This window comes from Fusarium proliferatum, assembly GCF_900067095.1.
Source record: "Fusarium proliferatum ET1 genome assembly, contig: FPRO_scaffold005, whole genome shotgun sequence".
NCBI lineage: Eukaryota > Fungi > Ascomycota > Sordariomycetes > Hypocreales > Nectriaceae > Fusarium > Fusarium proliferatum.
The window spans coordinates 675,742-702,388 of NW_022194794.1; the positions used below are offsets into that span (position 1 = coordinate 675,742).

At 47.5% G+C, this 26,647-nt stretch overlaps 12 protein-coding genes across 12 annotated transcripts; 8 read left to right on the forward strand and 4 right to left on the reverse strand.

Annotated features, from left to right (window-relative positions):
- Window positions 1–280: 280 nt before the first annotated feature.
- Window positions 281–1,949, reverse strand: FPRO_10478 (putative alpha-glucoside transport protein; the record flags this gene model as incomplete). Its single annotated transcript, XM_031231446.1, has 3 exons — window positions 281–400; window positions 457–1,487; window positions 1,571–1,949. The coding sequence occupies 3 exons, from the start codon at window positions 1,947–1,949 to the stop codon at window positions 281–283; spliced, it is 1,530 nt and encodes a 509-aa protein (XP_031081482.1).
- A 1,011-nt stretch (window positions 1,950–2,960) lies between these two features.
- FPRO_10479 (uncharacterized protein) lies at window positions 2,961–4,410 on the forward strand (the record flags this gene model as incomplete). The annotated part of the gene is made up of 2 exons (XM_031231447.1): window positions 2,961–3,251; window positions 3,298–4,410. The coding sequence occupies 2 exons, from the start codon at window positions 2,961–2,963 to the stop codon at window positions 4,408–4,410; spliced, it is 1,404 nt and encodes a 467-aa protein (XP_031081483.1).
- A 1,547-nt stretch (window positions 4,411–5,957) lies between these two features.
- FPRO_10480 (putative alpha-N-arabinofuranosidase / alpha-L-arabinofuranosidase) lies at window positions 5,958–6,992 on the forward strand (the record flags this gene model as incomplete). The annotated part of the gene is made up of 1 exon (XM_031231448.1): window positions 5,958–6,992. One exon carries the CDS (start codon window positions 5,958–5,960, stop codon window positions 6,990–6,992), a length of 1,035 nt encoding a protein of 344 aa, XP_031081484.1.
- Window positions 6,993–7,372: 380 nt separating this feature from the next.
- FPRO_10481 (uncharacterized protein) lies at window positions 7,373–9,716 on the reverse strand (the record flags this gene model as incomplete). The annotated part of the gene is made up of 6 exons (XM_031231449.1): window positions 7,373–7,629; window positions 7,679–8,129; window positions 8,182–8,677; window positions 8,730–8,922; window positions 8,979–9,645; window positions 9,690–9,716. The coding sequence occupies 6 exons, from the start codon at window positions 9,714–9,716 to the stop codon at window positions 7,373–7,375; spliced, it is 2,091 nt and encodes a 696-aa protein (XP_031081485.1).
- A 1,295-nt stretch (window positions 9,717–11,011) lies between these two features.
- Window positions 11,012–11,208, forward strand: FPRO_10482 (uncharacterized protein; the record flags this gene model as incomplete). Its single annotated transcript, XM_031231451.1, is given in 2 exon segments — window positions 11,012–11,031; window positions 11,040–11,208. Coding segments are annotated over 2 exon segments (189 nt in total).
- A 1,067-nt stretch (window positions 11,209–12,275) lies between these two features.
- On the forward strand, window positions 12,276–12,632 carry FPRO_10483 (uncharacterized protein; the record flags this gene model as incomplete). The annotated part of the gene is made up of 1 exon (XM_031231452.1): window positions 12,276–12,632. One exon carries the CDS (start codon window positions 12,276–12,278, stop codon window positions 12,630–12,632), a length of 357 nt encoding a protein of 118 aa, XP_031081487.1.
- Window positions 12,633–14,274: 1,642 nt separating this feature from the next.
- FPRO_10484 (uncharacterized protein) lies at window positions 14,275–18,210 on the forward strand (the record flags this gene model as incomplete). The annotated part of the gene is made up of 1 exon (XM_031231453.1): window positions 14,275–18,210. One exon carries the CDS (start codon window positions 14,275–14,277, stop codon window positions 18,208–18,210), a length of 3,936 nt encoding a protein of 1,311 aa, XP_031081488.1.
- Window positions 18,211–18,726: 516 nt separating this feature from the next.
- On the forward strand, window positions 18,727–21,250 carry FPRO_10485 (uncharacterized protein; the record flags this gene model as incomplete). Its single annotated transcript, XM_031231454.1, has 2 exons — window positions 18,727–18,880; window positions 18,933–21,250. The coding sequence occupies 2 exons, from the start codon at window positions 18,727–18,729 to the stop codon at window positions 21,248–21,250; spliced, it is 2,472 nt and encodes an 823-aa protein (XP_031081489.1).
- Window positions 21,251–21,428: 178 nt separating this feature from the next.
- On the reverse strand, window positions 21,429–23,000 carry FPRO_10486 (uncharacterized protein; the record flags this gene model as incomplete). Its single annotated transcript, XM_031231455.1, has 4 exons — window positions 21,429–21,763; window positions 21,810–21,925; window positions 21,972–22,555; window positions 22,605–23,000. 4 exons carry the CDS (start codon window positions 22,998–23,000, stop codon window positions 21,429–21,431), a joined length of 1,431 nt encoding a protein of 476 aa, XP_031081490.1.
- Window positions 23,001–23,350: 350 nt separating this feature from the next.
- Window positions 23,351–23,762, forward strand: FPRO_10487 (uncharacterized protein; the record flags this gene model as incomplete). Its single annotated transcript, XM_031231456.1, has 2 exons — window positions 23,351–23,635; window positions 23,682–23,762. The coding sequence occupies 2 exons, from the start codon at window positions 23,351–23,353 to the stop codon at window positions 23,760–23,762; spliced, it is 366 nt and encodes a 121-aa protein (XP_031081491.1).
- Window positions 23,763–24,163: 401 nt separating this feature from the next.
- On the reverse strand, window positions 24,164–24,715 carry FPRO_10488 (uncharacterized protein; the record flags this gene model as incomplete). The annotated part of the gene is made up of 1 exon (XM_031231457.1): window positions 24,164–24,715. One exon carries the CDS (start codon window positions 24,713–24,715, stop codon window positions 24,164–24,166), a length of 552 nt encoding a protein of 183 aa, XP_031081492.1.
- A 397-nt stretch (window positions 24,716–25,112) lies between these two features.
- Window positions 25,113–26,450, forward strand: FPRO_10489 (uncharacterized protein; the record flags this gene model as incomplete). Its single annotated transcript, XM_031231458.1, has 3 exons — window positions 25,113–25,467; window positions 25,517–25,855; window positions 25,906–26,450. 3 exons carry the CDS (start codon window positions 25,113–25,115, stop codon window positions 26,448–26,450), a joined length of 1,239 nt encoding a protein of 412 aa, XP_031081493.1.
- Between the last annotated feature and the right edge of the window lie 197 nt (window positions 26,451–26,647).

The window sequence follows — 26,647 nt, forward strand, 5'->3', positions numbered from 1 at the left end:
TATCTTTGCCAGACCACACTCTTTATCCTTCTTAACAAGCAATGGGATTTTACAAGCAGGTGATATATTGACAGGAGATAATGTTAAATCACAGTAAGTTACTTGAACATGCTGGTAGGTAGAACCTGGCGCATGCTTCCACAAGCTGTTGAATTAACGAAGATGGTACTTGAATCATGGAAAAGCCTTCGTCGTTGGCACAGATATAAGTTCAATAGCCAAAGATTCTTGGAGAAACAAACTCAGTAGAAATCCGTCTTGGTGTTGCCAGGCCTCCCGCTCATGCCTTTTCATCTTCCTTGGTGCCGGTGAAATCGAAGAGGTCGACATCTGTCACTCGGAATTTCCGAGCAGGGACTCTGTTTGCGAACAACAAATCGATCTCTTCAAAGAGACGATCCTACATTAAAGTCAGTGTAAGTCTTGTTACGAAGCCCTTGCGCGTGAAGTACTGACCTTTGTCTCTGGAAGACGGAAATACGCCCACACGATGAGGAGAATGCAGCTACCGCTCCAAACCCAGCCTGACTTTCCCTTGAGATTCAGTTCGGTCGGGTTGATGAGATATGTTTGCAAGGTGTTGCAAACAATTTGTGAAATATAATAGGCGACTCGTGCAATTGATATGGTCTTGCTCCTGAGGCTGACTGAGGATATTTCGGCGAGGATCGCATAACATACAGGGCCTGTGGTAGCGAACCGAATGAGAACGGAACATATGACGATGCCGGCTTGCGCATAGCTGCTCTTCTGTGAATCAGATATCGTCGCAGCGGTGGCTACGGCGAGAAGGCCAATGAGTGAAGTCCATAGCTCGAAGAGATATAGAGTTCGACGGCCAAACCGATAGATCAGATACCAGGACACAACCACTCCAACACAAGACAGGGCGAGGGACACCACAGAGAGGTTATACGCAGTCTCGGTCCCGACACCTGCCTGCGTGAAGAAGTAAACAGCGTTGCCTGTAATAGCTGTGCCATCAAATTGCTGGCACATGAAGGCCACGCAGGAAATCTCGGTCCGCCTTAGATTAGCACCTTTGAAGCAATCCCAGTAGGAAGTGCCGGCCTCAAGTTCTTGCTCTGTCTCAATAGTGTGTTTCATCATAGAAACGACGGCGTCCTTGTCGACCATCTCATTCTTCGATGAGAGTCGCTCAATCATCCGCCCTGCCTCGGCATAGTTCTTCCTGCGGACCAGGATCCAGGGTGACTCTGGCGCAAACCAAAGGATGCACATCAGCGGTACTGGCCATGCCCATTGGATTGCATACGGTATTCTATATGCCCACTGGTCCTGGCGCTTGGAAAACGCTGTTTGGACGCCCGAGGAGATCAACATTCCCGCAGCCCAGCAGAAACACACAAAGTTGGCGAGATAACCGCGAAGAACATTAGGGGTGACTTCAGACGCGTAAGCTGGAGCCATGACCGAGAATAGTCCCCAAGGCAAACCGCAGAGGAAGTTGGCAGCAGCGAGCATGCCTAGCGAGGTCGCAAAGACTTGCATCGCGATGGTGGCGTTGATGAAAAGGAGCGCCCCAAGCACAGTACGACGATAACCAAACCGCTAGTAAGGTATCCGTTTGCCAGGGCGCCAAAGATGGTACCGCAGGTGGTAGCGTTGTTCAGGCCGGCCTGCCAGGGCCCGGAAATCTGCCAGCCATGGGCATCGCTATAGCTCCCGTAGTGCTTCCTGAAGGCGGGCTGGGGGAGGAGTCCGCCCAGCAAGACAATGTCGTAACCCTCCATGACGATTATCATGGAGACTATGACAGACCAGAACACGGACCAGGGGTATTTCTTGAGACCAGCAAGGAGGGTCATTTCCTTCTCCGCAATGAAGGCCAGCCTTTGCTGCGACGTGATAGACTTTTCCTGAGTCACCACTGGAGGCTCGTTCAAAGCCTCCACATGATTGGCGGTAGCCTCCTTGTCAGGTTCCATACTGCAAGAAAGTCGATTCAGAAGAAAGATGAAGAATTGTTTGATGAGCTTATGGAGTCAAGTCTGGAGATGAGAGATTGATGTTTCTGGAATGAAGATGCCTTTTATTGCCTTGGTACCTTCACTAATAAGCCTAGACCTTTTTATCTGCCTCTTCCCCGCCAAGCCTTACCCCAGATATCTCCAGATATCTCCATGTTCAGATCTCGGGGTATGTTTCACGCCCACCGGACAGTCACTTCTACTTCATCCCGGTGGGCGTGGTATGCGAGGCTTTCAGCTAGGTAACCACGAAGCCGGCGAGTTGATTTTAGCCTGATTATCTTTGCCAACAGCTTTGATGAGAATAGAGCCCAATATCGATATTGCTTCAGTCTCAACGGAGAGCTCCGAGCAGGCTCTTGACATTGTACGTTTCCAGCCAAGGTCGCTAGCGCGATCTAACTTCCCGTTTACAAGTGCCGTTGTGCTTTGGCGCTCTTTTGGAGCAGATCTACAGGAACTATCAAACTTTATGAGTTAGTGTGGTATCTCAGGATTGGCGAATAATCAATCCGTCTCGGATGCCGGCAGTGGCGCTAGCAGGAGATGCATATGATTGGAACTAGTGAATACATCACTAGGGATTTCCCCCGACACTCCCCTATCTGCCAGCAGGGCTGGAAGCAATTATTACTTTTCATCAGGTAATTCAATACATGTACAGAATGTCATGCAGCTCAATTCTTTCTGACCAAGCTTCTGCCCGGTGGGCTTCCGGCTAAATTGATGTGTAGACTCTGGTCTTATGATTAACCACAACTATCATGAGGGTCAATGATGGTTCCAGGTTGGGACAGCATATGGGATTCACTTGCGTGATAATGCCTCCCACAACCTCGATGTGCGATGTGCAATACTCCAAATGGAAAGGTAGCGTGTTGACTCTGAAGTAATATAAATAATGAGATAATGCCGCCAAATACAAGACTTCTTCAGCTCAGTTCTCCACGATAGATCTCGAGATCGAAAATGAAATCTTCGCTTTTGGCCCTTCTTCCCGCCTTCTTGGGTGTCACGCCAGTGGCAGCAATCCCAGGCCTTGTACCTCGACAGTCGTCAGGTACAGCGGTTGTCTCCTTATCAAACAATACAGGCTCCACCAACCACCTCGCATCTGGCATTATCTTTGGCATTCCTGATAATGCATCGCAGATTCCAGATCATATGTACACTGACTGGGGTTTCAACTTCGCTCGCGGTGGGGGGCCTTCACTGCCTTCTCCAGCCGGTGGATGGCTCGCTGGTCGTACTCAATACGAGGTATGTCTTTGATCATCACTTGAACCGAACCAACTGACAAAGCTAGAACCGTATGAAAGAGGTGATGAGCAATTACCAGGCGGCAAAGAAGTTTGGTGCCAAGTTCATTTGCCTATATGAAACACTCTACGGAGAATGGGATTTGAACAACGGGCCATACCCTGGTGACAATGGAAACTGGACAGATTGGGACACCTTCACCCAAGCTGTCATCGCCGACATGAAGAGCTATGGGGTTAGTCTGGACGACTTCATCATCGAAATCTTTAACGAAGTTGATGGTTCTTGGTACTGGACACGTTCTCAGTCGCAGGCTCTCGAAATGTGGCGTAGATCCTACAATGCATTCCGGAAAGCCTTCGGCACTGATGTCACAATTCAGGGGCCTTCGACATCGGCTGAACCCAAGTTATCTAATGGCTGGTGGACTACGTTTGCGCAATACATCAAGACCAATAATTGCATACCCGATACGTGGACCTGGCACATGGAAAGCGGCGGCTCCCAGAACATGTTGGAGTCGACGGCAGGTTTTCATTCGCTTTTGGATCATTACGGCCTTCCTTACAACAACATCAACATCAATGAATATGCCACTGCGTCTGAGCAAGTCTCTAGTGGTGGAGCATGGTGGATTTCCCAGCTTGAACGCGTCGATGCACCTGGCCTCCGCGGAAATTGGCAGGGTTACCCCGGTCTATACGATTATCTGGCCAACCTTGTCTCAAAGCCCAACGCGCCAAATGCTGCTGCAAATGCTACAGGCTACTTCCCCAATGGCGAGTACAAGGTCTACAAGTACTATGCACAGTCGATGACAGGACACCGCGTCGGAACCATGCCGTCCCCAGACATGGTCGTGGATGTGTACGCCACGGTTGACACCAAGGCTCGTGTAGTGAGGCTTCTGGCTGGCAGCCGTCAGAAGAAGGGCACGTGGACTATTGAGGTGAAGACACTCAGTGCCCTTGGACTGCCATCCCACGGTACCGTTAATATCACATGCCTTGCCTTCCCGAGTGCTGGGTGGTGGGGTAAAGTCGAAGCTCCATCGTCCTGTGGCAAGTACCCCTCTACTTCATATTCCGACGATAAACTGGACATCATTCTGTACCAGACTGATACTGGAACCGCATATGCGTGGGAATTCTCCTATTGAAGGGGACATCGAGGATCCGTTGACTTTGCTGATCGTGTAGTCTTTTTACTTGGGAGGCTTATCTGTCAAGTTCGAACAGCATTTAGTCAATAACGAAAGTTATCTCATCACATGCAGTCTCGTTTCAAGTACTCCGTGTAGAATTACCTTCTCTTTGCCAGTGTCTTTTGCGCCGTCCACTCCCTGTATCATAATGCCAATATAGGGCATAAGAGTTGTACTAAAGAAATGTAGCACTGTGACGCTCGCCGAGATGAGTAGATCTCAATAGTGCCGTATTCTTATATAGTTAGAATCCTGTGTCTAATTATATATCTCCTGTTGTTAGTAGGATAAATGGCGTCTCTCCTGAGCTAAGTTTTCTGTGGTGATATCAGCTCTCGGCCACCAGCCTCAACTACAAGTATGGACTCTGCACAAATCTTACCAACACAAAATAGGAGTTCAAAGCACGTTCAAAAGCTGTGTAAGTAGGTTAGACAAATGATAGGGCGAAGCCATTCTTGTTATATCAGTCCCAATACTGCAATTCCCTCACCGTCCATTTAATCTTAGGCTCAAGTGCTGGTTAGCACATATTGGAACATGTTTTTAAAGATCTTGACTTTAATCCCGTTGCTAGTTCTATCTTAGTCCTTACAAAGGAACTCCCGTATCTTTCTGTGAGCCCGTCGTGCCCTATAAAGGCTACGATGCGCCCCGAGTTGTCGGCCGTGTAAGCTGAAATTTGGACCAGGCGTTTGCAATCTTCCTCACTCTCTTCACAACGGCCAACATCACGGCCTATGGAAAGTTAGAGACATCGTAACTATAAAACAACGGCGAATGAATGAGCTATACAATGGTCAGCGGAGGATACGCCCGCTTTCTCGGTTCCGCCATTGGGACTCGCTGCGAAGTCCAATCGTCGAAGCGGTACTGGCTCTCCTGGAGCCTGAGCTGCAGTCACACGGAACCCTTTTCTGCCGCGGCTTAACTTGTACCCCAAGGCGGATACTGTTAATCAACACCGCGCATCCCGGCTAATCTCAATCATTTGTAGTTTAGCGTTGCAAGCCACTGATCTGCACCATGCAGACCACCCCTTGTCCATCGATCACCGGTTGAAGAAATTAAACTTTGTTCTTGCCCGCAGAATCTTGTATTTATCCGGCTAATTATCTTTGGGATTTCCCAGAACAAGAACATTGGCCAAAGCTTAGCGTCGGGCTAGCTGATTCTTGCAAAGGCCTGAACATCCAAGTTGCAAGTCTTTTCTTGCTTCTGCCTGACTTAGCTTCAAGTACATCATGGGATATCCCCTTTTCTCCCACCGGGGCTGCTAATTTTCATTAGTATTCGAGAAGGAAAAGGCGCATCAACATGGTCGGGCTGATAAAGTGTTAGAAGTGCCCCCGCTGCTATAAAACTATATAATATTTAGAATCTTCGAGTGTAGCCCTTGTCACTACTTATTTAATCATTTCTTAACTCGCGGACTGAGCACTTGACATTCATAATCCAAGTTTGCCGGACCATTTCTCACAACCTCCCCGACACTGTCGACCATGGCCAAAATTCCCGCCCTTATTACTAAAAGGCTGACTGCCGACCCATCAGCCCATGTCTTTCAAGGCAAGCTTTTCCTCTATGTATCTCACGACTATGATGCGGGGATTCCTCTGAACTTGGAGGGCGATCATTTTGCCATGAAAGACTATTATGTTTATTCCATGGAAGATATCTACGGTTCCGAGCCAGTTACCGATCATGGCCTGGCCCTTTCTGTAGAGGATGTTGCTTGGGTCTCTCGACAGTTGTGGGCGCCTGATGCTGCCTACAAGGGTGGGAAGTACTATCTCTACTTTCCTGCTAGGGATAAAGAAAACATCTTCCGAATCGGCGTAGCTGTTTCTGAAGACCCTGGTGGTCCATTCAAAGCTGATGAGAGTTACATTCCTGGCACTTTTAGCATTGACCCAGCGAGCTTCACTGATTTCGATCAAAAGACATACCTAGCATGGGGCGGACTTCATGGCGGACAGCTTCAGTGCTGGCAGAATAAGACCCAGTTTGACGGTTCTTGGTCTGGGCAAAAGGAGCCAGATGATAACGAGTATGCTCTGAGCCCTCAGATCGCTCTATTAAGCGACGATATGCATACGTTGGCTGAAGCTCCGCGAGACATGGTTATCCTGGCACCCGAGACTGGTCAACCTATACTTTCGAGTGATAAAGACCGTCGCTATTTCGAAGGACCTTGGATACATAGAAGAGGTGATATCTATTACCTTAGCTATTCTACTGGTACCACTCGTTACTATGTCTACGCTACTGCCGACAATCCTTACGGCCCATACACCTATCAGGGCAGACTACTTGAGCCGGTCTCGGGCTGGACAACCCATGGTAGCATCGTCGATTATAAAGGCCAATGGTGGCTCTTTTACCACGACAGCGAGGCGAATAACGGCGTGGATTGGCTCCGACAATCCAAAGCGAAGAAGATTTGGTATGATAGCCAAGGCAAGATCGTTTTTGAGGATCCATCTGAGACAAACCATGTCTGCGCATGCGAAGGGCTAGAGACGACATCTAGTTGAGGATAGACGTTGTGTAACTATTGCGGTCTATGAGGGGGGAGTAGACAGCAGATGCTTACCGCAGTAGAGAACGGGATCTGTAACTATTGTCTAAGAAGTGTTACTTGAGTTTTGGAACTATTAAGAGAAATGTTTATATGTAAATAGGACTGTTAATCTCCCTACTACATGCTCATCATGAACAACACCAGATATTTGTAGTATCTTGTGCTCCGGGACTCAGCCTTAGCCTATTAGAAGTTAACTCAATACAGCGTCTTTAAAGGTGGCATTGGTTTATCTCCGTACGACGTAAACCTTCAGCAAGATCCCATTCAACCAGTTTTGAAGATGATCCAGGGAATAAATTGGCCGGAGCTCCTAGTCATGCCCTCTCGCCTTCAAATCCAACTTCCATCTCCTTGAAATGTGTCCAAGAACTGCGATGACCAAGCCATGGAATCTGTAATCTCAGCTGGCCAGTTCTGAGGAGTTGGTATGGCATCTGATAATAATTCAACGTTCTGGTCTTGCAGACTCAGCATTTCTTGCGAGACCGGAACTCCAGCAGCAGAGGTATGTTGAAGCGGCATCGAAGCATCAGGCTGACTCAAAGTTTGTGAGAACGGGACTGCGACAGTCCCTTGGCCAGCCTGTTCTGGATCTCAGGTAAGACATATGATATAATCAGGGAGAGGTGTACTTACTTCGCCATTCTGAACCAGACTGCTTCAGACCTTGAATCATATTCCTCGCAATCCTTGCACTCTTTGAATTACTGCTCAGCGCCTCAAATATCTTCAAGCACGTCTCCGCATCATCGCGTAAACCTTCACTGTCGAATCCACTGTGATCATCAAGCTGCTGCGCGAAGATGCTCGACACAAGCAATATGGACCCGGCACAGATCAGACAAGATATCATCTGCCACCAGGGGAACTCATGCACTAATTCCTGTTCGTCGGAAACGTGGTGGAGCAGACGAGCAGTTCCCTGGGCTTCATCAATACAAATCCTCTCAAAGACGGCAATCAGTGGCCAGTCTAATTGTGACAAACTCATAGGAGAGTCATCCCGCTGTCGTAAAAGAGGATAACATAGGTATGGACGGTGTAAAAGGGCTCGTAAATGATGGAATTTGATTGCAAGCATGTTTCTCTGCGACTTTCTATTAACATCAAAGCGTCTGAGAACATAAAACGTAGCTTACCTGACGTCTAAAGGTATTGTTTTGGTCAAACGAGTGACCCAAATCGAAGCGTAGCTTCCGAGGAAGGCCCAGCTTCCATTCAACAAGCCTGCGATCCAGATTTTGCGTGCCCAATATCATTTCTGGGGTCGGCCTCGAATGGACTGGGCCATAAACATCGCGCAGGACGCAGCCCACGATTTGGGAGAAGTCAATGACCGCAATAAAGTAATCGCCTGCCGACGGGCTTTCCTCGGGAGGTTCCATTGCATCGGAAGTCCAATCTATCTCGTTATCTGCACGCTGAGATGGTAGCGCCACGTTGCAATCTTGATCATGAATCGCTGGTGGTCGACCTAGCTGAAGAGACAGCAGCCGATCAAGAACATAGATGGAGTACCATGTTCTCCTTCTACGTTCTAGTTCAGTGGCACTTCTAGACTTGGGACTTGGAGATTCAACATGTAGCCCTATGCTTTGAGCTATACGGACTGCTTGTCCAAGCGTCGTCCAACAACTGTTTAAGTATTAGACATTGATGTTCAGGGCCTCTTAGTAAACAAACTGACCTGTCAGTCTTTGATACAGCTAATAGATAGAAGCATTGCACGAGGAGTAATGTGACTCGCTGAATAGAGTGATGACCACTCGTCGCTGCAGCCAAGGCCATGGCACGCTGAAAGCAGCATTCGTGGCGAGTTTGTGAAACCGCGTCTCGTCCAGGAAACGACGTATAATACGATCCAATGGCACAAATGACGTCTAAGACACGTAGTGAGCTTTGTACATGGAGTATAGACAAACCGTCGGGAACTGACATAAGATAGCGAGATCAGTCGCGTTGTTCGGAATCCCCCCTTCCTTAGCGAGATTTGCCATAAAGGGAGACTGAGGAATGAAAGGATAGGCGACATGGATTGTAGAAAAGTACACCTCGACAAGTCCTCTCGTTTCTGCCGGCGCAAGGAGCAGGGTATGCGTAATGCTTTCATTATTGGTCGTTGAGACTTCTCCATCTTGTTCGTAGCTGTCAAACCCTTGCTCCGGATTAGACGAATCTTTAGTCTGTAGAAATCCCTTGACAAGATTGAAGAAGTGGACATCGCTGACTTCTCCCAAGTATCGATGCTGACTTTGCGAGGATGGCGATCGGGATGATTGATCCTGGTCAGAAGGTGAAGCGATGGTAGTTACACGAGGGTCAGTGAGTAAGGCGACTCGATCGAGGGCTCTCTTGACTCTGTCTTTCACTCGAGCATGTAATTCTTTGGGGTCAAGATTGTCCTCCTTGTTTCTACGCAAGAGTCGACGAATCAGGTCGTCGTAAGCATTGATGCCATCTCGAAGCTCACCAATGGCATTGGAGCTTGATGCATCCCAGCCATAATCTTGATTTACTTCGTGACGTCTGGACCTAGTCTTCGCATAGAGACAAGTGAAGTCGTAACCCACACAGCGACCACACTTGGGTTTCCGACCGTCGCACTGTAAATAGTTAGCCCTATCCGAGGTCAGCTTAAGCCGGGTATTGTGCCTTGGCTTTCATCTGGCGACATGTCTGGCATGCCTGGGCCACCCGCCTACGCTTCAAGACCGGTTCTTCTCCCGATTTAGCCGCCATATCGCTCGGATAATAGTTTTTCTTTTGACAAGGAATGCGTGATTATGTTAACAATCTCGGAAATGGTGGAAAGATCGAGGTTGAGGTCGCCATATAAACGCTGTTCAATTTGATCCGGGGTTTCCGCGATATCCGGGTTAACCGGAAAGGTAACTCAGCCACATGACGCTGGCTTCAAGCCTCATTCAGCGGAGACCCAATACCCCATAAGGGGGGGGGACTATGCAAATTCTGATTAGCATAGCCAATATTAAAAGTAAGCGAGGATGATTTAAGAATGAATGAGGCATCACTGAAGTCAGGGAAGTATAAATCGGTAGCAGCTGGGTGAACACATGTCCCTGTCTAGGCTGAATAGGAGTTACAAACAGAATACATACCTCGATGACAAGATCAGACTTTCAGCCATGTAACAGGCAACTATAAAGTATCCAAAGCCATATATATATACTGTGATAAGGTCGAAAGGTAGAAGAGGGCTACAGCCCAAGGTTAAAAGGTAAAAAAATGCCAGTATTTCTATAGATAGCCTTCCATCAAAGTATAAAAACAGAAACTCGAACATACATATAATTCAAAAGACGTGCTGGAAGACTGCCATTGAATAACACAGCAAAAGCTGCAACGATCTGCTTCGCATAGAATTTAAGCTTGACAAGTGCCCCGAATATGAGGAGAAAGGAACTTGTTCCAATGCTCTTAGTCAGCTGTCCCAGAGAGTTAAGGGTGAATGCAAGAAATGCAGGGCGCTTCAGTAGTAACAGGAGCGTGTGGCGCAAGACGGGAAAGTAGGGGTGAATGACACATAGTTGGAACTGAGATGCAGTCGGGTAAGAGCTGGTCATATGAGAAATACCAATTTCATCGGTCATGCACGAGCATTTAGATCTGCTTCAGCGAATATGATATGATTCCTCACTTATTTGCAGTTGAGACTTGTGGCTGAGAGCTTAAATCAGCAGTGAGAACTTAGTGATTCCTCACAAAAAGTTATACTGAAAAGTGATCACAAAGTACTTAAATAAAGTGTAGGCAATCAGTTCTTCAGTCATTAGAAATAACTATAAGTACCCATGCACCCCCCCTGATATTGGAGTCTAGTCAGATTTCCAAGTATCAAGACCCTGCTTCATCTCTTGCAATAACTACTAGTTCAATCATCCCGAACAAATCACCGGACTTCAAAGAGTCCAGGCACTCCAACAGAATGTGCACTTACGAGCATCCAATATGGGTTTGCATGGATTGCGGTAAGCAGACACCTGGACGAGCTCAAGTTACTGATTGTGTTTACCTGGTCCCTGGTCGACGATGCCCAAGAGCCTATCACGTGGAGAATCTCATTCACTCTTTATGCTGGACATGCGAGGAGATCAGACGCAGGAGAAATCCTTCGGGGCAATAAGTGGGATGCTTTATTTGGTTGAATAATTACCTGAGCTAGTCACAGGGGTGATGGGGTTGTCTTATCATGGCCGAGGAGACCTTGTTGAAAACAGTAGCTGAATGGATCGCTTGAAACGTTAGAGCCTATTCACTGATCCATTCTGGATTTCTGTGAGATGATTCAAGACTTTTCCGCTGCAAAGACGCTGTATACCTCGAGCGAAACGACAAAATCAGACAATCACCGACTCTGTCATACCAGGTTCAGGGAGATTTCTGAGGAATATCCATTTGATATACCACATGACGAGCAATATAAATAGTCGCTAAGATCGTACGTCGAACTTGGACTACTACCTATATCCACGTAACACAGTACTTGAACGAAGAAATGTGTGTAGCAACAACTCATACGATGTTTTGCGATGAATGCGGCAACTACATCATCGACTGGTATACTTTTGATCAATGCAGCGATGCAGCAGATCCTGAGGAAACTTGCAGCGGCGTCGCAAGAACCACGGAACGACATGGTGGAGAGAAATGCGCGGAGTGTATAGAGAGGGAAGAAGAGGCAAGGAGACGATGAGGCGGCTGAGACGGCGATCCTTGGAATGACATACTCATGTCTCAGATAGTTCAAATAAATATCATTGCCAATCAAGCCAGAGATTGAGTTGATGCAAAGTGACTCGAGATTCCAAATGGTGATCACGGTCAGCTAATGCGCTGACAATACGTGGCAGTGATGATCAGTGCAAACGAAAGTTCAATTATGCCGATAGCTTTCACCGTTCGCTACCTACTGCGTCACATTCAAACAAATTACAGCTGTGAATGCGATGACCTCTCTATTCTCAGTATATTTTACTACTTCATCTCAACCGAAAACTCCCCGATTCTCAGACTCGTCAAAAGCAAGCTGCAGCAAATCACCCACAAGCAACATACGCTTTTAAACCTACAAAACCGGCATCGCATCTTCAGAGACTCTCGGGAACTATATCAGTAAGTATCTTTCCCTTCCGTCCAATATCTCTGGCCTCGCACCCAGAAGCTAAGCCCAAGCAGATCCTCACCAAGCCAAACGGCCCCCGATACCGGCAAAATGTGCGAGCAAGTCAGAACAGTCCGTCGCTGCACCACCTGCAGACAGTACAAGAGCGAAATTATCCGCAACATCAACTGTGACAAAGTCTCCATCTACAAGCTCGGCCTCTGCCACAACGGGATGAGCTACCGCAACGTCACGGAACCGATCGAGTGCATCGAGTGCCACACCAAGCGCGTGCGAGAAGTCGAGGCGGATAGAAGGAGGCGGTGGCTCGCGGCGTGGCCTGAGGCTGAGCCAGAGGTTGAGAATGAGAAGAAGGATGAGGAGAAGGAGGAGAAAGAGGATGATGGTGCTAGTGTGGCGACGGATGATATGACGGTGAATAGTGAGGAGTCTTGGAATGTTGTTTGAGGGCGTGGGTCGACACAACATGACTACTTGGGGAGATTTGCGTTTGGCATTATCGTGTGTCGATTTGAGCGATTCGGCGGTGATAGCAGTCAAAGGATGAGAAGCTGCTCACCTTGCGCGCTCTTCGAGTCATGAACAAGGAAAGCCTGTGACAGCTCCCCAAACATGCTGTTGCATGATAGGGCCTGATTGTTCCCTGTTTGTGTGAAAGTGATGGACAAACCACTAGTGATCAAAAGCCATTCAGAGACGGTTTTCCAGTCAGTCCTCAAAGGACACTGAATATAAAGCCTTTGTATTTCTGCCCTTATTATTGATTTCTAACAGGAATTTACACGTAATTGCGTCACCCACAATCATGCTTAGACAAGGGGTGTTGGCTGGCTCCGTTTATAACTAGATAAGTAAAAACCCTCCAGCTACAATGTAAGGTTTCTTCTCATACTCCTCAACAATTGAACATCATACTAAACACCACAGCCGACTACAGAAAAACGTTCCCAACTTCCAATCTATCACCCTACATCGCATCAAAAGGGAAAAGGAAAGTGGAAGATGTGTTTGAAAAACACTAAAGTCAAAGAGCGCGGTTGCGGATACACGTGGGATCAGGTCATCTCGTATACCACATGTGATGAAGTTGAACTCCACAAACTGGGGCAGTGCAGCATTGGCTTTCAACTGAGCGAGACAAAGATCCCAGCTGAATGTCTTGTTTTCCGGGAGAAGAAAGAACGTGAAGAGAAGGAGCGAAGAAAGAGGGTCAACGGTATTGGTGGAAGACATGTTTCCTTTGATGATGTAGTGGAGATCCCGTACAAATGACAAGGGAAAAGGTTCTCATAAATCGTAGCTGTGGTAAATACAAGTCTTAGAAATTCAGCGAGCCAATATGTTAAAGCGGAGATTTCTGCTAGGAAAACGACTCGAGGGGATATTAATATCCCTTGCTGCCTGGTTATAAACCTTGTTATAGTTATTAAAGGGTACTGCCCTTCTAGCTGTCGGGCATGTAACAAAGAAGACAACTCGTCGTACTGCCTTACCGTCATTCTTTATGACCTCACCCGTAGTCTATTGATGACTGCCAGGTTAAGATTTAGGCTGCGAAGACAAGTAATAGATTGATAAGATCTTGGATTTTATAATTTATAAACGCCTAGCAGATCCTGTCTATATACTCACTACAAAGGCCACGAGGTTCAGCGTAGAGCGTTGCTACAGGGCAGTCAGCCTAGTGCGGCTGAGCATCTCTAGCGCAGACGCATCAGGGTCATCTGGCGTGCCCTAGCTGCCTTACCTTATCTTCGAGTTTCATTCTGGGGTGAAAATAGTTCCGTAGTAGCCGCTGTGGCGCATTAGGCCGATCAGATTGGGGGAGGGAAGCCCAGGCTAGCAGGGGTGTTATAGGCTGCATTCCTTATCTTCTCATTTGCGCATTTACCTGTTGCAACCAAGATTCTCGGATCTACAAGTGCTGTTTGTCTGGTCATCAAGATTCTACAGTGTTGTTCTTCTTGATTAAAAACTTACAATTTCTTCTTCTGCACATATTTTGCATGTCAACCAGGGTACTTTAAGCCGCGCATCTAAACCCGTGGCCCTCCAGACGACTACTGTCTTATGAGCCAGGCTGAGCGATATGCGCTCAACAAATGTCAAACTGTCCTTAGAAGACCTTGGTCAATATGCCGAATCAACCGAAGAATTGCCAGAGACTCAAAGTCTTGCAGCTGCCCGATTAAAAGACAAGATTTATTGTCTCAAGGCTGCCGATGACTGGCTTCTTCAGCATTGTTATGCCAAAGAGAACCTCGAGATAGAGCGACTTTCAGGCGAGCGACTACCTCTTGAACGATGCTACATCAATCTCATGGTTATACCCCACGCCAGGAACCAGACTTCTCGACTTTCAAATCTTACACCCGGTAACAAAATCGCAAATCTGTCTTTGTTCCGGCGGTTGAATGTCCAGGGCCCGGATGGCGGCGTCAGAGTCAGATTCCACGACATATTTAACGTCGCCCGGTCTCATGGCGCAGCATCGAAACACTCGACACGAATACTTATTCGTGGTCAAGCTGGTGTTGGAAAGTCGACGTTCTGCAAGAAAGCTGTTCACGACTTTGTGCAGAACCGGGTCTGGAAGCAACACTTTGATCGCATTCTCTGGGTTCGACTACGAAACCTATTATCACGAAATGGAGGACACAACCTCAAGGAGCTCTTTTGTGATGAATTCTTCTCGCAGCATCCATATTGCAGCGACCTTGCTGAAGCGTTACGAGATGCGTGTACGGACCCCGGCGGCGGTAAGACATTATTCTTGCTCGACGGCCTGGATGAGGTCTGGCATTTGTTACAGCCAGGTGATGATCTCGCAAAATTTGTCATATGCCTCCTCAATCAACCTAATGTGTTGGCACTATCTCGACCCTCCGTTCCAATTCAGTCTTGCATTCAGCCGTTTGACCTGGAACTCGAAATGATCGGCTTTGGGACAGATCAGGTCTACGAATATGTCAAGCACATTGAGCCCGAAAGACACCAAGAGATTCAGACCTTTCTCTCGTCTCGCCCGCTCATTGAAGACCTCGTCCGTATCCCCATTCAACTCGATGCGCTCTGCTATGGCTGGGATCAAGTTCACAACCAGGGCCCAGAAACCATGACGGATCTCTACCAGTCTATCGAAAAAGGTCTATGGCGGAAGGATATTGTGAGATTGGGAAAGTCAATGACCAGGCCACCTTCAAATGAGAAGGACAAGGGTTCTGATATGGAGGTTGAAGAGGCGATCGAAGATGAAGCAATATTTATTGAACAACTCGCATTTACTGGGTTGTGTAATAACATTGTCGAGTTCCAGGACAAACACGTCGATATTATTTGCCGATGTATCGGCATACACTCTATCTTTGTCGAAAATACCCTACCAGAGCTTTCCTTTCTACGGACGTCAGACTCATCAGTCGGAAAGCCGAGTCGTAGCTATCACTTTCTGCACCTGACTCTACAAGAATACTTCGCCGCCCGGTACTTTGTGCGCATTTGGCTGCAGAAAAACAAGGCGGATCTTGTCTGCATAAACTTTGACCAAAATGCGAAAGTGTATGCGCACACCTCGTCTCACGCAACCATGAAACCAAAGGACTTCCTTTCTCAAAACAAATACTCATCTCGCTACGACATTATGTGGCGGTTTGTTGCCGGGCTATTGCACTCAGGGAGGAACGGCTCTGACGAACGGGCGTTACATTTTCTCCAGGCCATCGACACCAAGCCACTCGATTTGATAGGCGTGGCCCATCAGAGACTGACAATGCATTGCCTGGCGGAACTGCGTCCTTCGATATCATCGGAAAGACTTCAAAGCCATAGAAGCCGCCTTGAGGCTCATTTAGTGAGATGGGCTACTTTCCAAGCTCAAAGTAGGAAGCTCCAAGAGGGTGCATTAGCCGGCGAGCCCGAGTTCCCCCGCAAGGCACTTTTAATGATGTTTCAAAATGAGGATCCCGTCACCTTCAGAGCCGCATTAATGGCTTATAAGAAGAGGATGCGCTCAGGGTCTCAGACCCCACTCGAATTCGAGAATGTCCTGACATGTCGGCTCAGAAAGGCTGGTTTTGAGAAGACACAAAAATATGGCGGAGCTTTACTTGAGAATGATGTTTCTATGATAGTAAAGTCCCTTGGTTTGCCGCAGAACTGGACTGAAAGTGCAAAACTTGCCTTAAGTCTGAGTCTTGAGAATGGGAATCCTTGGGTCAAATCTGGTATTCTTTCTGCTCTGAACGACTTTCCAGCGACTATAGCGACCTATATCGAATCTATCTCTACCATTCTTGACTCTGATGATGCTAGCCTAAGATGGCGGACCATGGTAAGATTGAGCGGGCAGAAGAACCTTCCCCGGTCGACTCTTGATCGGATGGCAAAGTTTCTGTGCAGATCAGAAGAGACACGTGTCGCAAGAGAAAAGGTTTTTGACATCCTGACAGCTGATTCTTACTGGGAGAAGTACCTGGCTTTAAAGTCAACAGAGGACATAGGCAGTGAGAAGCGAAGGGATGGTGTGGATCTTGTGCAGACTGGCCTGAAGCTCATCGAATACGAAGAGCCAGAGGATGTTGGCATTGCAACCTTGGCGCTTGGCTACCAAAACCAGAAGCTACCGAGAATGGCTATCAACAAGATCTTGACGAACCTTGGGCGAGATGATGTAGTTATCAAGCTGGCTTCCTTGGATGCACTAGCCAGGCAGGCGAATCTTGAGATTGAAGATCTAAGAGCCGTTTCTGATCATCTCGATAACCCAGACCGTGCAGTTCAGCTTGCTGCTATCAAAGCACTTGAGGGGCGAAGCCAGCTATCCCTGATGGAAGATACGCTGTGCTCCCTTGTCAAGTTTTTGAGGGTCGGGCCTTTGGACATTGACTCAGAAATACGACTGATAGCAGAAAGGATCTTGCGATGCCAGGAGTTCCTACCCGAGAGAGTGATGGAACTTATGATATGCTGTTTCAACGATGAGACCACTACACCAAAAGGGAGCCAGAAACCTCTATTCATTCCTGGAGGGTTTTCAGATGTTATGCCGCCGTTCCCAGAAGCGGCACTCAACAAAGTCATCCCGTATCTTCGATCTGAATATCAAAAGATCCGGCGAGGAGCGCTATTGTTGTTCGATGGTCAATCAAAGCTTTCCGAGACTGTGTTACGAGCAATTATCGAGTGTCTGGTGGACGATTACGAGCCCATCCGTCGACAAGCGATGAAGACCTTGGAGAGTCATCGACTGGATCTAAATGAACAGCTTCACTCGGCTATAGACTACCATCTTGCTGTCAAAGATGGAACCAAAAGAGACCTGGTTTTCCAAACCGTTTACAGAACAACTGGTTGTCCGGAGGCTCTGCGGCAAGCCATTGACAAGGCTCTACATGATACAGATGATCTCATACGACTCGATGCTCTTACATATTGGATTTATCATCCCGATATTCCCGGCAATCTTCATGAAGCTGCGGCAGCCTGTTGCGAGGCTCTAACACACAGACACGCTAACGGGAGGCATGGCATGATCAAGACGCTTACTCGTGAGACCAAGAGATTCCTTCCTGACACAAGAACACTCTATGCACTCGCCGAATTTCTCAACGATGACGACGTGAACATCCGGCGAGAGACAGTCAGTTATCTATCTCGGCATCCAAACGTACCCCCGAAGATAACCGCCCAGATAGCCACCAAGATCTCAGCGTTTCCAGATGATATCTTTCAGTACACTTCATCAATGACCATTCTTCTACAGCATAACGACGCTTATGGAGCGACGTTGGCGAGAGCAAAAGTAGACGAGCAGCTCAAGTTTCTTGTCGAGAGGTCTGATGTGATGCATATTGCGTGGTATATAAAGGACGGACAAAGCCTGATTGAAACGGGTAGTGGTGTGATGTGTAAAGAGTTGGAGAGTCCAAGGGCTTTTTTGAGTGCGGTTGAGAAGGCGAGGAAAACGGCAGAGATGCCTGATGTTGTGGTGAGGGTGCCGTGGCAATGGATGGGGTTTGAGTGGTGACTTTTCGAGGGGAGTCTGCAAGCTTACCTTGGGTTGATTTGTCTACACTTTTGTCGCTTGGGTTTGGGGCCCTAAGATTAAAGGATCTATAAGGGTTTCATGGATCATGAGATTAGCGAGGGGTTTTTGTGATGGAGTACCAGGGTCGGTTATGGACCTACATAGATTTCAGTTTTCTGGCTATTTACGCAGTACGTGTATTCGGTATCGACCTTTTTTCCTTAAAACAAAATTATCCTGCTCTTATTGACCAACTATTTCCCTCGTTATCGATATCGTAGGTCTAATTTTGGAAGCGATGCTTAGCCCCCAGGATCGCTGTGCTGCGCCCATGCACTCAGCCCTGTCAGGCCTTGCAGAGCATCCGCAGCTTCTTACTGGCTGTTTAGCGACAATTGAGCAAGGGTATATGCTGACATTCTGGTTCCCTCTTCTCGACACCAGCTTTAATAACCCAAGCTCACTCGTGAGACTTGGCGGGATGCATCCTATCAGTTCAAATCATTCTGAAGCGAAATGGCAACCGAAATGAAAACATGTTTTGTTGAACGCAAGGACGCCATCCAGGTCCACGATCACTGTCCTGAACGGCCATATGTTGAGTTGGAAGTGCCGCAAGATGCGAAGAGAGTCACTGCCGTTACCTTCGGTGGAACATCTCGCGATCAAGGTCAATGAATTGGCATGTTGTCATCATCAGGTGTAACTGACATGTCATACAGGCTGGGCAGACAGATCAGAAGCAGTATCATTCACATGGTGGGATGCGTCAGTGAAGCGTCCTGAAGGACGTGGAGATCTGCGAACAATCACTGTCCTTAACAACCGCCTGGCGAATGATGAGCCCCAGGAATGGTCTGATAGATGGACTGTTTTCCATGGGCCAAGACGGCGACTCTGGATTGAGGCACTTCGACCAGGCGATGTCATTCAGTTGATTCCTCGCGCTATGTATATGGCTTGGGTGAACATCATCGACGAGGGAAGCATCAAGATTGAATACGAACCTAAGGAGTTGGAAGAGGAACTTCAAGCCATGCAATTTACCTCAAATTCTTCGCATTATTCTGGGGCGTTGAGTGTCGAAAGGCAGGAGATTCGACTCCTTCATGTTGAGCCAGGGATTTTTGACGATCCGATCCGATGTTCTTTTCGCTTAGCAAGCCTGAAGGAAGTCGAGGCAAAAGACATCGACTTTCACGCATTGTCGTATTGCTGGGGAGATCCCACCGAGCGAGAGGAGATCCTTTTATCGAAAGAAGGTGACTTCGACAATGGAAACGAAGCGATGCCCTTTAGTATTGGAAAGTCTGCTGCCCAAGCACTTCGTCGGTTGAGACTAGAGAGGGAAACTCTGATTATATGGATCGACGCTGTGTGCATCAACCAAGACGATCTCGAAGAGAGAGCAAAACAGGTTACGCTTATGAGTCAGATCTACTCCTTGGCCTCGGTCGTTCACATCTGGCTCGGTGAAGATAATCACGGCGTTGAGGCTTGCTTAAAGCTTATCCGAGATATCTGCAACTCAAACTCCAGACTATGCCAAGGCGGTGAGCAATGTTCTTGCCCCGGTACAGCCCACTCGACGCCTCTTGAGGAGATTCGGGCATATGAGCAGAGCAAGAAAGATGAGGGAAACGCCATCTCATTCAAGGGCATGTTGGAAGTTTTCGACATACACCTAAAAACATGGACAAGGGAGATTATCGATCTTGCTGGCTGGTATGGAAACACCCAATTATCGTTCCTCATGAGCACTCTTTACGAAAATCCATGGTTTACCCGAGTCTGGGTGATACAGGAAGCTCTGTCAGCGAAACAACCCTTCATTCATTGTTCTGGAGAGCAAGTCCCCTGGGATGAAGTGGTCCAAGTCAGCAACTGGCTTGAGAATCCTGGGTACTCCAGCCAAAACCCGCATATTGTCTCACAGCAGATTTCCATGGCAGCTATTTGGAAGACCCTCAAACCAAAGGGAAAGACGACGGAGGTCCCGACAACTCCCATCGAAGCGCAAGATACGACTGAGCTATCTAGCATTCTGGAAGTATTTCTTTCCGGTCTGGATCTGAAGGCGACTGATCCTCGCGATAAGCTGTTTGCTTTGCTCACATTTGCCAACGAGACGCATGATACTACGAAGTTGGATGATTTGATTCGACCCAACTACGACAAATCAAAGGAGAGAGTGTTTGCTGACTTTACACGCTGGTGGATCCGAGAGCACAACTCTGTGGCTATTTTATCGTCTATCCACTGTCAACCATCACGCACTTGGGTAAAGATTCAAGGACCTGAGGCCCAAGACCCAGTAACGAATCGACCAACTTGGTCTGTTGACAGCAAAGGAAGCTCAAGACGGACTCAAGCAAACTTGAATGCTCGGTTTAAATTCAAAGCAGCAGGCGATACGAAGCCAGATCTTGAGCTTCTAAAGACGGACGATCCTCTCATTCTTCGACTTTCAGGTCTTCACATTACTGAGATCAGGAGCATCAGCCACGCACCTGTCGAGTATATCTATCCTTACCAAAAGCCTGTGGAAGAGCAAAGCGAATTATCACAAGTCTTTGACAAGATCTTCGATCCTTGTGCTCTATCACCGTTCTGGTCAAGAAACCTGACTGCAGATGGCTTCAGAACAGAAAGTAATGAAACATGCAACATGAAGTATCTGGATCATATGCGTTCTCACTGGAACTATCGTTCGCGAGAACCACTTGAAGTGTTGAAACCAAGTGCCGGGAAAGAGTTAGAGCACTATAAGACAAACAAGCTTCCGACGTGTATGGAGCCTTGTTTCTTTCTTACGACTTCGGGATTGTTTGGATTATGCCCTTGGCGGTCGAAGGGGGGAGATTTGATTGTGTTGCTAGATGGTGGTAATGTACCGTATTTGCTGAGGCCTGTTGGAGAGGAGAAGTTTGAGTTGGTTGGGGAGTGTTTTGTCCAGGGGATAATGCATGGGGAGATATTGGAGAGGCTGGCGAAGCTTGGGAACGGGCTTGGGAAGAGGCAGGTTTTTAGTATCGTTTGAGGATCCATTTTTAACGAGCAAGCGTTTGCAAATCAACTATCATTTCAAATTTGAGACTGTCATTCTGGGATGCAGATAGCATATGTGAAGGTTTAATCAGAAAATTAATCTCGAACGCTATGGATAATGGAGTCACTATACAAGATAAATTCTACCACCACGAAGAAAACACAACCCCTCACGATCTCAAGTACCTATAGCCATAATATCCCAGAATACTCGTCGATGTTACAGCCGTCGTCAAAATAAACACCAAACTCGTCACGATGCCCTGCTCAAAGAAACCAAGCTGCGTTCCCTTGAGCTTCCGCTTCATCTCAGGCAGTCTCTTTGTAGCCTCCTGATCCAGCACACTTAGCTCTCTAACAGAAGTTGAGTTGACAATCTTGTCCAGTTTGCTGTCAGTGGTGGACTTTGTAAGATACTTTGGCTTTAGGCGGGAGAAGAGGTCTTGGTGGTAGATGTTGTTGGTTCCGGATTGGGGAGGAATGCCGGATGGTGCGGTCGGAGAGTCTAGGCTGTTAGCGTTGATTTGTATGGAAAGGGTGTTGAGACTCACAGAGGAGTTTGGTGGGGATGTGGTTGACGAAGCTGACGGCTGTATCCACGAATTGACATAGATACTTGGCCATAGCCGGATTGGTGAAGATATGAGCAGCGGCCAGAGATCCAATACTAGAAAAGTCAGAAATATTCAGCCAAATGGAGCTCTTGTACTTACTCTCTTGAGGTATCAATAGCATCGTCCATACTGGTAACAGCATGCACAATAAGCGTCGTCTCATCAACCTTTTGGTTCAGCAAATTCGATTCCCTACTCTCAACATCCAGAATCACTCCATTCGACCCAGAAAGCACAACATGCACAGAATCATCCTTCTCAATCTCTTTCGACAGCGCTGATTTAGGCGCTTTAGTCTTGTTCGGTGAATTAGCCAAGAACTCAGTGCTCTGCTGCACTAGAGCGCGTAGCAAATCCTTCTTGACCCATTCGTTGACGAGAACGACGTCAGGGGCGTAGGGGGCTTTGCCTTGCAGGCTGAAACGTGCTGATACGAGAGCTTTGGCAGCTGCTTGGATGTCTGCGTCTCGCTCCACGAATGCTACGACTGGTGCTTCGGGGTCTGAGACGAGATGGTCCTTGAGGATTGGGCCGTCTGAGCCGTTTTGGGAGACGCGGATGTGAGGAAGGCTGATATCTTGTGCTGTGACTTCTTGGTTTGAGACTGTGAAGATATCTCTATCCAAAGACTTGGAGATCAGATCCAGCACGATTTTTGGTGTTTCCCGTAGTGAGTTTTGAGCCTACGTCTGTTAATCTCATATTATATCAAAATATTCTTCAGACACTTACCTGCACAATAATACAGTTTCCAGCCGCAAGAGTTGGCGCCAACGCCGCGATCAATCCATAAAAGAACGCATGATACGCAGGTTCAATGACAACAATACCAATCGGTTCTCGACAAGTAGTGTCATCATTACCCTTCGTAACAGCATACTCATCCTCAGTCGCCTTCACCGGATCAAGCGACTCATGCGCTTCAGTAATAGCCTGCAAAGCAAGCCAATATTCAACCTTTATCTCAGCAGGTTGATGCTTTGTGTCTTTCGCAATAGCATCTTGAATCTGCACAGCTTTATCCGCCAACGCAGTATGAAGACTCCGCAATTGATCTTTTCGGTAGAACGGGTTGTGAAGACGCCCGTCGATGGCTGCTGATCTAATTGCTGCGAGTGATTTCGACATTGTGAATAGTGAGAATGATAGGGCACTAAGCTTGTGTTGGATATTGGAGATGTATCGAGATACTTGAGGGCCCCTATTTTGTTATGCTAAGAGCTCGAGAGTCAGAGGGACAAGTTGGGGTTGACCCTGGGGACCCCGGATTCTCCGTCGGTTCGGGTGAGGGCGTCTCGGGGTAGCACTCCTCCACATCCCGAGGTGGAGGTCTCATCAAACGACAATGCCCCGAATCACCCGGTAGAGTTTTGAACGGCAAATGAGAGTATGCAACGTCAGTAATTTGACCAACACAACACGGATGTCAATTCTCGAATTCATCACTCAAACTTGTCATCAACATCGTACTCTTCAACATGTCGACCACTACAGTAACGCACACCCAAAACGGCGATTTTCACAGCTCCATCCTCCGCGATTATGAGCTTCACCATTCTCAAGCCCGCGAGGAATCGCCTGATTGTCGAACTTCGCCTGTGACGTCTGCAGAGCATCCGGAGTTTGATCTGCCGCATCGTCGTGTGCCTGCGTATAGGCCGCTTAATCGAGACGCAGCGCATGTTAATGGCGTTCGCGTCTATACCAGCACGGCTGAGAGGTTCTTTATCACTGCTATGTTTAGAGGTCTGAATGTCAACGCTGTAAGTAAAGAAATGGTAATTTGTGAATATGAGCTGATTTTAGAAGAGCGCAGCTCAGTATTGGAGGGCGTCGATTGGGAGGTTTACGGATAAGGTTTGGAAGTATCAGATTGGAGGAGAGTTTTAGATCGGCAGTTGAATTACGTGAGGGTCGGAGTTTACTATTGAATTTCTTGTTATTGAACCATATATCAGATCTATCGACTTTTTCTTTTTTTTTCTCAGTCTAAATTTGTCATGTGATTGTAATGCAATTACTCCTGTAAGAGACAGCTCAAGTACAGGTCCAAACTAGACCCATACCCACGGAGATCATTCGGATACGATTTTATAAATGACCCTCTTATTGAGACATATATCAAGCTCCATCCAGCTCCGAGGTGTTTTCAGAAAACAAAAAAGACTCTCAATCATTTACCGCCTTGATGTACGTATGGTATCGTACTTGATAGAAGGATGCCAAGTATGTGATCAAGACAAACATCATGATTGTATTAACTCTCGTTCTCAAGCTAAAATCAAATCTATCTACTCGGAAGCCTTGACGCCCTCCATATTTCCATAATCCTCACCCAACTCCTTACCCCCAACATCAGGCTTCGTCGACGGCAAAAGCACATACAACATCCTCGCCCACTCCGTCTCACTAGTATTCCTCCACGCATGCATAGTCGCCCTCTGCACACAGACATCACCCCTCTTCAATACCTTCGTATCCCCCGAATCCAGAATAAGCTCAACCTCGCCCTCCAGCACAACACCGTAGTCGAGACTCACAGTGCGGTGCATAGGTGAGACGTGGCCTGGGCACATATCAACATAGCGGAGGACAGTGCCCGTTGAGATGCTGAGCCCTGGTTGGCTGGTCAGGAAGCCTTGGTAGGATTCTATGTCGGCGTTGTTGCTGAGCTTGGCAGGGAATTCTTTTGTGGCGTAGCCTAGCGCGAAGTGTGCTTTGCCGTCAGGGAGGGCGTAGAAGGGTGCGTCTGAGTTGATTGATGTGTCGATTATCGCTTTGCCCTCATCGTTGTGTGTTGTGATGATGCGCTGGGTCTGTCTGAGTTTGCCGTTGAGAGCCATTTTCAAGATTTGTAGTTGACGAATTTAGTATCTAGTGGTGACGGCAAATAATCGGTTCTGTAAGTTATTTACTGAGATACTCCATGAAGGTGTTGTATTCTATTTCGTCTCGTTTTATGTTAAGTGCCGGATATACGACTCCATTTCCCTTACATATCCGGAGCCATACCCCTCGATTGACTCATCGGGATGTGGAGGACCCTGGACCCAGATCAACCGATGCCGATCGTCCACTCAACCATTCGCGGGTTCGGCATGAAGTCCTCGGGATAGAACAGGTTAATGATTGATAATACAGGGCTAGAATTGAATTGAAGGGAACAGCCATTTCTGCCATCTCGACTGCTACGTTTTGAATGAAGTTGTGGTTATCCACCGACTAAGAGAAACAAACACGATGACAGCCACAGACTTTGCTCACCACTTCACTGAGAAGAACATTCCTTTCGGAATAGCTTCTTCCCATTCTCACAAAACTCCCCAAGCTGTTACTAGACTTGGAAACACTGTGATATTCCTGAATGATCTCGTTGATCAATTATTCAAGGACGTTGAAGGCCTGTCTCCAGGTGTATTCAACGAAGAGACTCTGAATTCTTTTGCTGCTCTCCCCAAGACTGTGCATCAGAATGTCCGAAAGCAGATCCAGCAAGCTCATCAACACAAGGGCCTCGATGGTTTTCCTCCGAGCAGCAAAGAAGACATCACTGCTGTGACGATGCACTTGCCAGTAGAGATCAAAGACTTTGCAGGTACGAATAACGCCTCTGCCCTTTTGAATCAAAGCTCATTTTCAAACAGACTTCTCCTGCTCTCTCGACCATGTCATAAATGCAGGGCGTATAGTGGTCAACAACGGAACGCCACCACCTGGCTTTTTCAAGTTTCCAGTTGGATATCAAGGCCGAACAGGCTCCATCGTTGTCTCAGGAACGGATATTGAGCGTCCTTATGGACAGTTCAAGAACCCTGCTGCAGCTGAAGGCGACGATCCAATTATTTATGCACCGTCTCAGAAGGTGGACTATGAGGTTGAGCTTGCTGCTGTGGTTGGAAAGCCGTTGGCTATGAGGCAGAGACTTCATGCTAAGGATGCTGAGGAGCATATTTTTGGTTTTGTGATTCTCAACGATTGGAGTGGTAAGTACTTAGCCAGCCCTCTTTTGAAATCGGACGACTAACAGATTTAGCTCGTGATATTCAAGGTTTTGAAATGTTTCCTCTCGGCCCTTTCAATGGCAAGAGTCTAGGAACTTCCATCTCTCCCTGGATCATCACCCTCGATGCTCTAGAACCTTTCAGAACCTTGGCCCAAGAGCAGAAGGCCATATCAGCATCATACCTCCAGCATCCTAACCCCTCAACATTCTCAATCACCTTGAAAGTTGACGTCCTGGCAAATAACACCGCCACAACACTTGGCGTTTGTCCAGTCGAGTCTCTATACTGGACTCCTCAGCAAATGGTTGCGCATTCAGTCAGTTCGGGAAGTGCCCTCAGGACCGGTGATATTCTGGCCACGGGCACTGTTTCTGGTTCTCAAGAGACAAGTCGAGGTTGCATGCTTGAGTCTACAGAGGGTGGTAGTAAGCCTGTTACGTTGAGTGATGGGTCGAAGAGAGGATTTCTTGAGGATGGTGATGTTGTGAGGATAACAGGATCCGTTGGTGGAGATGAGTCAGGTGTTGGATTTGGTGATTGCATTGGCAAGCTTACTCCTGCTCGGCCGTATTGAGCCCATACGTTATAGAATCATCATTTATACGGGATATAAAGTCTTATATCATTTAAAGTACCTTAATGGTTTCGTCGTATTCTTCCAAATAACTACTGATCATAGCCATAAACACCCATTCTTACGGGCCCCTATCAAGTTTCGGAGTTGAGGCTTGTGGCTGAGAGCTAAATCACCAGAGAGAACTTAGAAGTGAA